The sequence below is a fragment of the Rhinopithecus bieti genome, unplaced genomic scaffold (assembly GCF_001698545.2).
Source record: "Rhinopithecus bieti isolate Rb0 unplaced genomic scaffold, ASM169854v2 scaffold_18688, whole genome shotgun sequence".
NCBI lineage: Eukaryota > Metazoa > Chordata > Mammalia > Primates > Cercopithecidae > Rhinopithecus > Rhinopithecus bieti.
Window position 1 is genome coordinate 479,015 of NW_016809492.1, and position 13,969 is coordinate 492,983.

General features: G+C 39.1%; 1 protein-coding gene across 10 annotated transcripts in view; it reads left to right on the forward strand.

Annotated features, from left to right (window-relative positions):
• NRCAM (neuronal cell adhesion molecule) overlaps nucleotides 1–13,969 on the forward strand; it is a 325,277-nt gene that overhangs the window by 273,534 nt on the left and 37,774 nt on the right. For all 10 annotated transcript variants that reach the window (XM_017889596.1, XM_017889586.1, XM_017889588.1 and 7 more), the window contains 9 exons: nucleotides 153–319; nucleotides 414–561; nucleotides 2,737–2,861; nucleotides 3,306–3,335; nucleotides 4,844–4,945; nucleotides 10,112–10,309; nucleotides 10,415–10,485; nucleotides 11,794–12,019; nucleotides 12,791–12,906. In XM_017889596.1, coding sequence (XP_017745085.1) covers nucleotides 153–319; nucleotides 414–561; nucleotides 2,737–2,861; nucleotides 3,306–3,335; nucleotides 4,844–4,945; nucleotides 10,112–10,309; nucleotides 10,415–10,485; nucleotides 11,794–12,019; nucleotides 12,791–12,906 — 1,183 coding nt within the window. The remainder of the gene's footprint in view (nucleotides 1–152; nucleotides 320–413; nucleotides 562–2,736; nucleotides 2,862–3,305; nucleotides 3,336–4,843; nucleotides 4,946–10,111; nucleotides 10,310–10,414; nucleotides 10,486–11,793; nucleotides 12,020–12,790; nucleotides 12,907–13,969) is intronic.

The window sequence follows — 13,969 nt, forward strand, 5'->3', positions numbered from 1 at the left end:
TATTTTCCTATTTATACTTTAAAAGTACAATCCTTCTAGCCTTGTAACTTTCACATTCATCATGGTCATGTTGACCTTGAATATGGCATTTTATGTCTGACTTCAAAATATGATGTGTTTTTATTCTCATTGTGATAATTTCTGTAATAAAGGTTTAAAGGAGCTAAAGGAAGTGCTCTTCATGAAGATATTTATGTTTTACATGAAAATGGAACTTTGGAAATTCCTGTGGCCCAAAAGGACAGTACAGGAACTTATACGTGTGTTGCAAGGAATAAATTAGGAATGGCAAAGAATGAAGTTCACTTAGAAATCAAAGGTAAGGCAGAGGTAATGTGTTTTTTTAATTTTTAAATGAGTTTGAACAAATTCTCCAGCTTTGCCAAATGGATAATGATAACTTTACATTTCAGATCCTACATGGATCATTAAACAGCCCGAATATGCAGTTGTGCAAAGAGGGAGCATGGTGTCCTTTGAATGCAAAGTGAAACATGATCATACCTTAACCCTCACTGTCCTGTGGCTGAAGGACAATAGGGAACTGCCCAGTGATGAAAGGTATTTGAAGACGATTTCTTTTCTTTCTCCTCATTCTTTCTTTAGGCTATTCTTTAACTAAAGGTCTACTATGTAGTCAATTATGGTGATGTTTTTAGTTTCTGAAGTCTGCTGTCTCCAAAATAGAGAGATATGCATTTTCTCCCTACTGTAAAATATATCTACCCAAGAAGGTATCATGTGATCGAAATAGGACCCTGAGAATGTTGGTGTATCTTTGCGTGCTAGTCTCTTGTGTAATTCAGGATGGGAAAAAACCCTCAGGCCTTGGACAGCATCCATTGTTTCATACCTTGAACAGTGAAGTTTCAACAGATGTTTTCATTACCATTCTACCAAAAAGCAGAAATATGACCTGTTTAATCACAAAAGACTGCTCAAATCCTTGTCAGGATTTTAAAAGACACTCATTTTTATTTGGATAGGGAATTTTTCTTTTGATTTTACCTAAGGCCAGTGAAAGGGGAAGGAAAAACAAAAGCAGGTAAAGAATTTAAAAGAACCCAAGCATGCTGCAGATGTAGTTAAGAATGGAAAAAATGTCATGGCATTTTCCAGATGAGACCCTCCATTTGACGTAGTAGTACAGAGTAGAATGTGTGAGTTTTAGCCAAGTGGCTATAGACCTCACTCTCTATTAGGAGGAATGCTGTATTCTGGTTGAAATCGTTTCTATGGTTCACCTGCTGCTGACCTAAAGTTGTGCTGTCTAAATATTGCCCTATTGCTTGTTAATGACCCCAGAAGAACTCTGTGGCCTTCTCTTTTATGTGCCTAGAGTCTCCATCTAATTTTATGTTTGAACTAGTCAGTTTTATTTGTTGAGTTGATAAAGATGAAAAGGATAACCGAGTGTGGTGGTCTCACACCTGTGGTCCCAGTTACCTGGAAGGCTGAGGTGGGAGAATTACCTGAGCCCAGAGGTTGAGACTGCAGTAAGCCATGACTGCACCACTGCACTCCAGCCTGGGTGATAGAGTGAGACCCTGAATTAAAAAAAAAGATTAAAAGGAAACATAAAGAAAGGGCCATCAGGTTAACTGGCTGAAGCTTTTACTTGGAAATTAACTGAGAAGACAGTTTATGACTTATACAGCTTCATTAAAATAATACATGAATCCTCCATACATTAATTTTTTGATCTACTGAGCAATTTTTCATGCCCACAAGTTCCCTGTAGAAAACTCTTGAGAGATTGTTCATCTAAATCTTCCTGTTTCTAGTGATAAAGCAAATTATTATTATTTGCATTTAATTTCTCCTATGGGAGTTTATATATGTAAGAAAATGACATGATTTTCTGCAGTAAGTAATGAAGTATTTAAAATATATACTTCGATAGAAATTGAACTGAATGAGTGGTTTTCCAATGTTTCTTGGCAGCAAAAGCCTTAGTAAAGCCCTTTAGTAAGGATAATGCTGGAACTATCCTTCACCTCATTCTGCTGGGAACTTAGGGAAGCTCCTTCGTCTCCCTCTAGAGCAGTGGCTCCCAACCTTTTTGGCACCAGGGACTGGTTTCATGGAAGACAATTTTTCCATGGACAGGGTGGGGGCACAGTGGTTTCAGGATGATTCAAGCGCATTACATTTATTGTGCACTTTATTTCTAATATCATTACGTTGTCATATGTATATACATGTATATATTATTACATGTAATATATACAGTGACAGATCATCAGGCATTAGATTGTCATAAGGAGAGCACAATCTAGATCTCTCACTTGCACAGTTCACAATAGAGTTCACCTTCCTGTGAGAATCTAATGCTGCCACTGATCTGACAGGAGGTGGAGCTCAGCTTCACTCACCCTATTCCCCTGTGGCCTTAAGGAAAGTCCTACCACACCCTCTAGAGCAGTGGTCCCCTCTGCAGCCCAGTTCCTAACAGAACAGTACCCGGTTCTTGGCCCAGGGTTTGCAGACCCGTGCTCTAGAGGCCTGGTTGAAAAACACCGTACCAGAGGACTTATCCCTTCTAACCCAAGATTCTAATTAATTCTCATTGTTTTTCAACTTTAATCATTCTTAACGTGTATTTTGCTCTAACTTTAGAAAATGTTTACTATCTTTCTCCTTTATCAAATTTACAGTTTCTTTCCTGCCAGTGAAGCAATTATAGGTTATGGCTGCATGTCCGTTTCAGCTGCTCTGAATGCATTCTATCCACAGGTTCACTGTTGACAAGGATCATCTGGTGATAGCTGATGTCAGTGACAATGACAGCGGGACCTACACGTGTGTGGCCAACACCACTCTGGACAGCGTCTCTGCCAGCGCTGTGCTTAGCGTTGTTGGTAAGAATGGGAACAAAAATAGCACAACTGCCTTCCCTGCATTTGGTTGAAAAGAAAAAATAAGATAAAAATTGTAAATATCAAATGATTGCTTGTTAATATGCATGGGTGAGTTCATACCCATGTTTTTCTTCTTTGAAAGATGTCTTGGAGGCAATAATTTCAGTATAAATATTCTGTGTAGCAGCACTGGGTGAAATGGTGGATATGCACATTAGTAACCTTTTTTGTAATAAAATAAGGAGAAATAATCTACTTGTATCTAAAATTGAAGGTTTTTTTCCTAAATTGTTACTGCATGTTTATCAATGCTGTGTCTCACAGCTAAGCATAGGGCTTAATTTTATAAACTTGAATAATGTACAATCTTTGTCATCTTGTGCTATCTTGTATCTTTCCATTACTAATTTTGATTAAAATCCTTTATATTAATGTCCTTTCTAGCTCCTACTCCAACTCCAGCTCCCGTTTACGGTAAACTAATATGAGTCTTCTTTCTCTGTTTTCTGTCGAACAATTTCACATTTGCAGAAAATATTCTTAACTTTCTTTTCTATGTCACATAATTGTGTTTCTTAAGGAAAAGGGCTCTGTCAGTTGTTATGTTGTGTCATCCATTTACTGACAATGAATCATTTCTTCGTCATAACCCTAGATTTTTCACCAAGTTCGTTGCCAGTTGTTTCTAAATAGTTCATGTGCTATTATAAAATCACTTTGTTTGATAAAATCCCTCTTTGATGCGATTTCCTTGTAAAGTAGCATAGTGCTTTTTCAAAAGCCATCATTCACATTTTACAGAATGAAAAAGCTATTTCTAATATCCTTCTACAAATTAGGTTTTCACCTAAATTTATTAAAATTGTTTGAGAAAAATAAATCTTGTTTTGGGATTCCATTTTCAAGAAACGTATATGGGGAAAAATGGATGTTTAGAACATTTAACTTTTATATCAGAGAAAACCGACTCACCATGTGTTGACAAAAGGCAAATCACTCAAGAAAGACCAAAAGGAGGGGTACATTCATGTTGTGTGGCTTTTTAGAATCTGGAAAACAAATCAGAAATCATTTCCAGAAATCTTTTTATTTAGAGAACTTTCATCTTTATTCAGCACATCAATACAAAAATCAATTTTTTGGCATAATCTTAGCTGATTTTGCACAATATTATTAATATTGTATCTAATTATCCAATATAAAACCTGTGCTTTGTAGACATTTACTGCTTTATGACTGATAAGAAAAAAAAAAAGCACATATGTTTATATGGTCTCTGGTCCCCTACGAGCCAGAGTTACTCCTAGGAGCAAGGTCAAATAAAGGCCTGGGGGGAACGGTAACTCTCTGGATCTCAGAAGCACCATTAGAAGAGGCAGACATGCCTCTGGGACACCTTCATCCCAACATGTGTCTGTCTATACACTGTTGTCCTCTGGGAGTAAACACACTTATGCATGCTGAGGGCTACATAGCATCTATTTCAGGATTCTTTTGCAAATATAAACATTCTTTCAGAGCCCCAAAATCTGGTATTCAGCATGTTTCAGAAAGAACATTTGAATTTTCTTTAAACAGCACCTTTTATTTGCCTATATTTCTTTTTTCAGCAGTTGCTATTCTCTATTTCCCATGTATTAGAAATTAAGCTTATTATTTTTCATGTTTGTGCCCATTCATGTTTATGAGAAGAAACGCTGAGAGTGCTGATGAACCACATGTGTTGGCTTCGCTGGGTTTAGTTACAAATGTTTTCATTTCCTTTGAAAAACAAGTGAGCAGAACTCATTGATGGGTTATCTTGGGTGTGCTCCTGTGTTCCCAGCAACCTCAGCTGTGCACATTTCCTTTCAGTTGCATGCCCGTTGACTATCAAGTGTGCTGTGTCTTTGAGATGTCACCTCTGTGAATAGTATCACGAGTAAAGGAGAGCCTCTTAAAGATGGAAGGGTGACCATGATGTGTGTATCTTTGGTCTACAGATGTCCCAAATCCTCCCTTTGACTTAGAATTGACAGATCAACTTGACAAAAGTGTTCAACTGTCATGGACCCCAGGCGATGACAACAATAGCCCCATTACAAGTATGTGGTATTATTTGTTCTATTACTGATCAACTAAATGGCTATGTTTGAAGCACTTTGTAACAGTCAACTAAATTTCCTCACAAAGGTATATACTGGGATTCTCTGCTTCATTACTGATAGAACAAAAATATTTATTTATGTCCTTCCTCTCTTCAGAGCTGAAATTATTCCTGGTTACACCTTATAGATTAGGACACCACTTAATTGCTGAAGATGTTGGTTAATCAAATACACCGTCATTTGTGTTTAAGATACATAAAAATCACTTTAAATATCTACTACATAGGAAGATACACCTTAAGTTAGTTTATTTTGCCCATCTCTTCTGGGAGAAAAGGTTAGGAGGAGCAATTGCTGAAGAGCCCTGTCTTCATATTAGGAAATTGAGACTTGATGAGTAACTTTTCAACCCACTGTTCGTAACAGAACTGGGTGTAGATAACAGGTTCTACCTTAACTTCCAACCTAGGTCTCTTTCTTTCCATTAGTTCCTGCTACAAAGTTGCCCATTCAACAATGTGAGCTTCTCACTTTGGTGGCGTAAGCCTAGGCCTAGGAAATAAGATAATGAAGGACAATGTCATAAGGATACTAGAAGAGCATAATAAAATTAGACTATAGGTAAGCTTAGAAGTTTAATTGTAAAACCAAAGAGATACTTAAGAGGCAGACACAATCAGGTCACATGCCTGAAATACATTATTACCTTCAGGCATATACTGCAGGAAGACGAAATTCCTTTCTGATGACTACCTAAGATGATTCTCAAATGGCAGGTGTGTTGATGTATTGCACTTCCTGGTAAAGTAGAATATTTCCACTAAAATTTAACAAAAGCCTCCCCTCTATCTTGTGTTGTTTAATGGTGCTCTTTTCCCTACTTGTGTGTTCATTGTACTTGATTAGAACACACATTCATCCAGGCCCAGTCTTCTAGCTCATTTTGTACATTAGCTGGAGTTAGCTGGTTAGTTGACTTGGAGACTCTTTGTGCCTCTATTAAAATAATACCATTAGATTTCAAGGCATTTCTACTCTTTCATTTGTTACTTTCATTCAACAGATATTTTTGAGTGCCTACAGATATTTTGAGTGCCAGACATTGTTCTAAAACAAAATAGTCAAAAATCTCTGTGGTTATGGAGCTTATATTTTAGATGAGGCCATAAATAAGATAAAATTAATAATATATTATTAAGTATAATGTCATTATATCTGCATGTAAAAATATATATATACATGCACACATGCAGAGACTCAGATCTACCTTCAAGAGCGAACCTGCTGGAAGGAGTGTTAACCGACAGCCTCCATCTACTTCTCCTTCTCTAAGGCTCCACTGCAGGGTTCACATGAGGCCACACTCCTTGGGGTGATCCAGTGACTGGGCACAGCAAAGGTCCCAGAGGTCACACATGCCTAATACAGAACTCTTCTGTGCAGACTGTACTCTGGGCTCCTGGTTGACCTGGCTGAGACTGTCTCAGAGCTACACTATAGTGTAGTCTGAGGCTCCTACTACTCACTCCTCCTTCCCTCCCCCTCTTCCTGTTACAGATGTCAGACCAGCGGTGTGTTCTGAGGGTCTTCCCTCCTTCAGGCTTCCTGCTTCCTCTCCCGTTTTTCTTCCATGGACATTTTCCCAAATAGACCTCTTGCACTTCTTTTTACCTTTTTTCTTTTCTTTTCTTTTCTTTTTTTTTTTTTTTTTTTTTGAGACGGAGTCTCGCTTTGTTGCCTAGGCTGGAGTGCAGTGGCGCGATCTTGGCTCACTGCAAGTTCCACCTCCGGAGTTCACGCCATTCTCCTGCCTCAGCCTCCCGAGTAGGTAGGACTACAGGTGCTTGCCACCATTTTTCTTGTATTTTGCATTTTTAGTAGAGATGGGGTTTCACTGTGTTAGCCAGGATGGTCTCGATCTCCTGACCTCGTGATCCTCCCACCTCGGCCTCCCAAAGTGCTGGGATTACAGGCATGAGCCACTGCGCCTGGTCACCTCTTGCACTTCTAATTCTGTCTTCACCTTTGCTTCCTAGAGGACTCAAACTCATACATATGATTGTGTTTATATGTGTTTAGGGCATGCAAGAAACAAATCAGTAGAAAGAGATGTGGAGCTAGGGGTATAATTGTGAATAGTGTGAATAGGAAAGGCCACACTAAGAAAAGAACACTTGAATATGTCAATGAAGACAGGCGAGGGAGGTCAGTGAGCACACTGTGCAGTTGTCTAGGGGAAGAACTTTACAGCAAGAGCAAAGGAAAAGAGCAAAGGCCCTAAGACAGGGCGTGCCTGCTAGGATGCCAGTGTGGCTGCAGCAAAATGAACAAGGGAAAGTGAAGGAGGAGAGAAGGTCAAAGAGGCAAAGAGTTAGGTGGTGGGTGTGTGGAGTGGGAATTGTGCAAGGTCCTGTAGGCCACTGTGAGGATGGGGAAGCCTTGGAGGGTTTGAACAGAGGAGTGATGAATGAATAACTCTGGCTTGTCTATTGAAAATAGTGTATAGAAGAACAAGAGGGGAAGCAGAGAGATTGGGTAAGACCGTGGTTCCCAAACTGTGCACTGAAGTGTCCTGTGGTACCTCAGTGAATTCACAGGGGTACCTTCCTTGAAATAATCTTAAAGTTTTAACTTTTGAATTCCGGTATGAAAAAAAAAAAAACAAAACAGTGACATCTGTCAAACATCACATAAAATTAGCTTGAGGCAGATTACAGGTTCAACTTTATATCCCATGTCATTTTGTGATAATGTTATATCTCTGCAAAGTGTTTGCTGTGATAAAAAGCAAGTGCCACACGGAAATCAGTGGGGAATAGGAAATGTGGAAGGTGGTGTCCAATCTGTTTACAAGGTTTGAGAACTTATATAAAAGAAGCTTTACATTGTTAAGATATAAATAGATTTAAAATTGTTTAAAATTTAAATTGTTTACATTTATTTAAGATATAAATACATATCAAGTTGTATGAATCTAGCTACTTAATACATGAAAACATTAAGTAATTCTTTTGGCCTAAGGGAGCCATGAAAAATAAATTACGGAGACACTAAGTATACCATAAACCGAGAAAGTTTGGGAACTAATGAATTAAGAGGTTATGTGATAATTCACACAAGAGATGAGGGTGGCCTGGAATAGACTGAGAAATGGTCAGATTTTGGATATATCTTAATGGTACAGGCCATTGTACTACCGAGAGTGTGGAGGAAGTAGGGAAATAAGAAGGATTCCAGGTTTTGACCTGGGTTGTCACTATCAATTGGAGAGGAAGATTAGAATTAGTTTTGGTACTATCCAGTTTGAGATGCTGTCATGGACAACCAAGTGGAATTGTCGAGCAGACAATTGGACTTTCTGAGTCTGCAGTTCAGGGAAGAGGTCTGGGCTACAGATGTAAACGTGAAAGTCATCCATTTATAGGACTGAAGATCACCCAAAGATGAATGTGGATTGAAAGGAGAACTCCAAGGACTTAGTTTTGAACCACTGCAACACATACAATATTTTTAGTTTATCTTTGTGTTTACCGTGCATATCATGGTACCTGGCCCATAGTAGGCAATCAGTGAATATCCAACTACCTATTATTTTACAAGGGTAAAATGTGTACATACCACAGAATTTTAGTAGATGCAGAGGGTATGCACTGAAAAGTATGTCTTCTCCCGCCCCTGTCTCCCGGCTCCTCTGGCCACACCAGTATTATTGGTTTATATTCTCCGAGAGATAGTATGCATTTATATGCAAGTGAATATGTCTGTTTATTTGTTATAGTAATTTTGTTTTACATTTACACAAGCATAGTATCCAGCACACATGATTCCATATCCTACTTGGTTTCACTTGACAATACACTTTAGAAATCATTCCATTTCAGTACGTATGGAACAGCCCTATTCCCTCTCCTCCTCTCCCCTCCCCTCCCCTCGGCCTCCCCTCCCCTCCCTCCCTCTCCTCTCCTCTCCTCTCTCTCTGTCATTGTTCTCATTGGTGAAACTCAGCCAGAGCCAGTTGGTGAGGGAGTTCTGAAATTGTAATTTTACAATTCAGAGGGAAGTATGGAAAGGAGTGTGGGTGTCACTGCACCCTTGACTTCCTGGGCTCAGGTGATCCTCCCACCTCAGCCTCCCCAATAGCTGGAACTATAGTTGCACGCCACTACACCCACCTAATTTTTTGTAGAGATGGGGTTTTGCTAGGTTGCCCAGGCTGGTCTCAGACTCCTGGACTCCACCCACCTGGGTCCCCCAAAGTGCTGAGTTTACAGGTGTGAGCTACTGCACCTGGCTGACAGTCACTTTTAACAGCTGCAGAGTATTCCATTGTGTGGATATAGTGTAATTTGTTTAGTCAGTGTCCTGTTGATGGATGTTCAGGTTGTTTGCAATTAGGTTGTTTCAATTGCAAATAACACTGCAATGTAAATTCTTTCTCATGTGTGTTTGAGCCATTTGTGTGAGCCCATTTATTCAAAACAAATTGCTAGAAGTAAAATTTAGTATGTGCCTTAAATATTGACAGATTTTCTAAATTGTCTTATATAGAAGTTGTCCCAACTTACACTTCCTACAAAGTCAGAGAATGCTTGATTCCTTGTGTCATATCAACAAAGCATGTTAAACCTTTGATTATTGCCAATGTGTTTAGTGGATTTGATTATTGCCAATATGTTTAGTGGAAAATGGCATTGACTATATTTAATTTAATTTATACTATTATGAAAACAAATTTGATCATCTTTTCATATATTTAAACTTTTTAGGGATATATGGATTAATTCTAAACAGTTTTAAGTAACTAAACTCAGCATGCTAGGGAAAGAATACCAGGTCTGGTAAAATCTAAAACTGTTAAGAATTAATCCATATATCCCTAAAAAGTTTAAATATATGAAAAGGTGGTCAAATTTTTTTTTTGTAAAAGGAGAAATTAAGTTAAATACAGTGAGATGCCATTTTCCACTAAAATGTTATGTGTGCTTAAGTATTGAGGATAATGATAACTCTGAAATCAAAATATTTTAATGGCGTTTTTCTTGAAAGTAAAATAATTCATGTTGGGTTGCTTGTGTTGGGTTGCCCTGTTAGTTATAGCTAGCAGCTACCCCTGGGTTGACTGAATTCACGGTCTTGGGTTGGGTGTGTGTGTGTCGTGACCAGAATTCATCATCGAATATGAAGATACAATGCACGAGCCAGGACTGTGGCACCACCAAACTGAAGTTTCTGGAACACAGACCACAGCCCAGCTGAAGCTGTCTCCTTACGTGAACTACTCCTTCCGCGTCATGGCAGTGAACAGCATCGGGAAGAGCTTGCCCAGCGAGGCCTCTGAGCAATATTTGACGAAAGCCTCAGGTAAAGCGGGAAAGCAGGACTTCTAGGGTACGAAATGAAATAAAAAAGTTTTCCACTTTTCGCAAAAGACCAAAACTTACGCATGTGTGGCTGCTTAACTTCCAGAACCTGATAAAAATCCCGCAGATGTGGAAGGACTGGGAACAGAGCCTGATAATTTGGTGATTACATGGAAGGTGAGCTATGATGCCTTCAAATTTATTCGCTATTTTTTAGAGTGAAAAAAAAAGTTGTTTGAAAATAATATCTACATTAAAATCTCATTTCACCTATTTCTGGGGAAAAAAAATATATAAAGATACATATATATCTTTACTTAAGAGGCAGTATTATGTAGTTGTTAAAAGCTTGAACTCTGGAGTCAAAATGATTTGGTACAAATCCCAGCTCTGCCACTAACTCTGTGACCTTAGGCCAGTTGTTTAACATCTCTGTTAGGCACATGTGTGATGAGAATAATAATAGAACCAGTTTCACAGTATTAAAGGAGCTAATACATATAAAGCACCTAGAACAGTACCTAGCGGATACACGTGCTCAAAAAAATGCTAACTATCATAAAGAACCACCTGGGGCTGGGGCCGGGGCCAGTGGCTCACGCCTGTAATCCCAGCACTTTGGGAGGCCGAGGTGGGCAGATCATGAGGTCAGGAGTTTGAGACCAGCCTGACCAACATGGTGAAACCCCGTCTCTACTAAAAATACAAAAATTACTGGAGTGTAGTGGTGCATCTGATCCCAGCTACTCAGGAGGCTGAGACAGGAGAATCGCTTGAACCCAGGAGAAGGAGGTTGCAGTGAGCTGAGATTACGCCACTGCACTCCAGCCTGGGTGACAGAGCAAGACTCCATCTCAAAAGAAAAGAACCACCTGGAAGACATGCACCAAGCCATTCCCAGCAGTCAACTTCTTTAGTGGGGAAACCTTGTCTGTGTTTTCTGGATTTGGAAAATTAACATATATTTACTCATAATTCAAAACCTATTTTAGATAGATCCATACATGCATACTTAGACATGTATGCATATATATACATATATTTATACAAACATGTAGAAACAACAGAATGACAGGCTAGCCTTTTTTTAATAAAGAGGAAAACAGTACGTAAGTTTCCATCTGCAAGTAAAATGGACAATGATGTACTATTGCACAAACAGGAATATATAAAGGATTCTTTGTGACCAAAATGTCTGAAGAATCACCATCCTTGACTGTAGAGCCGGAGTTTGAAAGGTTTATATGGTATTTATTGCATCAAGATAGTAATTTACAAACTTTGAAATGTTGATCCCAAACAAGCTTTGAATCTCATTGCAAATGCACAATTGATAGAAGATCCCTGGAGAAAATGGTTAATAGCTTGTGTTTTAGTATTTCAATGATCACTCTCTGTAGGTCTGGGAATTGAATTTGCTGTTCCTGTAAAAGATTGTGCAGTTGATCTGTGTTATAAGCTCTGGTTATTTGGCTTTTCTTGTAGCCCTTGAATGGTTTCGAATCTAATGGGCCAGGCCTTCAGTACAAAGTTAGCTGGCGCCAGAAAGACGGTGATGATGAATGGACATCTGTGGTTGTGGCAAATGTATCCAAATATATTGTCTCAGGCACGCCAACCTTTGTTCCATATCTGCTCAAAGTTCAGGCCCTGAATGACGTGGGGTTTGCCCCCGAGCCAGCTGTAGTCATGGGACATTCTGGAGAAGACCGTAAGTGATGCCGTTTCCTTTCTACTTTTCCCCAGCAAAACAGACTTGCCAAGGTGCAAGCCAAGGCCATTTCCAGAGCTGTTCAGGTTCCAAGGGAGGGAGGTGGCAATTATTTTGCATGACTTCTCTGAATTTAAACAGCCTGCTGTATAAGAAAGAGAAGTTCAGAACTTTCAAGGTGATTGCAGTTTAGTTGTCCCTTGGTATCCACAGGGGATTGGTTCCAGGACACCCTGCCTTGGACACCCAAATCTGCAAATACTCAAGTCCCACAGATGGCCCTATGGAACCTGTCTATGTAAAAAGTCAGCCCTCCCTATCCGTGGGTTTTGCACCTGAGAATACTGTGTTTTCCATCTTCTTTGGCTATAGATGCAGAATCTGCAGATGTAGAGGGCTGACTGTATTTGTGTGGAAAAAAAAAATCCACGTGTAAGTGGATCCATGCAGTTCAAACCTGTGTTGTTCAAGGGTCAATTGTACTTTTAAAAAAATCTCGTTTTCCTACTCAGGACGCTGAGGTGAGAGGATCCCTTGAGCCAAGGAATTTGAGTCTAGCCTGGGCAACATAGCAAGATGCCATCTCTTAAAAAAAAAAAAAAAAAAAACTCTCACAAAGTCAAACAGATACCCCAAAATCTGTGTTCAAGCCTTAATAATCCATAGAACAGGACTGGAGTATGCTTCAGGCCAAAAATTATTAGAGATAGTGATATTATATAAATTAAAAATAACATTGATACTTATACCGCTTGCCTGTCCTTTTCCTAGTCCCAATGGTGGCTCCCGGGAACGTGCATGTGAATGTGGTGAACAGTACCTTAGCGGAGGTGCACTGGGACCCAGTACCTCTGAAAAGTATCCGAGGACACCTACAAGGCTATCGGGCAAGTGAAGGGGGACCTTTTGTGGCTTTCTTTAGTAAGGGCAGAAGCGAATGCCACTTGTCATGCACACTACAGGAGGTGGGGCTTATTTGGTTCATTGCTTTGTGAACTTGTGGACTGAAGAGTTCATTTGGCTCATTGCCTCAGGTAGCCACTGCCAGAGTTGACTTGAAATCTCACTGCATCCAAAATAAGAAAAAAAAAGTTTTCTCCATTTTTCCCACTGATGATCTAACATTCTGCCAACTAAGTATGTATACAAAATGGGGAAAATTAATTTTTTAACAACCTAGAATATTATCAACTGTAGCTAGCTTTAAAGCAATATGGACCACATGTGGTGAACACACAAAATTATCCTGATAATCATTTAGGCATTTTAAAAATAATTCAGAATATACTTTAAGACCTTATACTCTCAGCTAGGTCATTCTTATAAATATCCATTATCTTTGTTCCTGAGATGTACTGAAAGATAAATATCCATTATCTTTGTTCTTGAGAAGCACTGATTCATAGAGATTTGTTACTGATAGGCGGCCAAGCAAACAATCACTACTTTGATTTGTTTAGCCTGCCCTCTAGAGGTCACTTTTTGTACTACATCACATTCAACCTTTTTCCTCCCCCCCTCAGCTTTGCCAGATTCCGTATAAATGTTGACGTCTCTTGAAAATCCCTTTAAATTCCTAAGAATTTAAGAGAACTTAGTAAACAACAATTCTGGGTTTGTGACCAAAATTAATCAATACTTTCTTACCCATCACTCCAAAACCTGTGCCTGCAATCAAATACAAAAAAAGGAGTATCCCCTGTGGCTCCTGATAGCTCTGTGGCTATGAAAGTCACTTAGTAGCCCACACGTTCATCTGCACCATATGAATGACAGTAATAAAAGCCTCACTGTGGTGTCTAGGATTAAACTAAATGATAGATTGTACGTGAACATGTATTCTGGAAAAGTATGTAAACATTGGGCAGTAATTTTTATTTTTAGAATATTTTATACAAGTAAAAGACTTAAATTCTATTGTCCTCCATTTGCCTCATGTTCTAGAGAAAA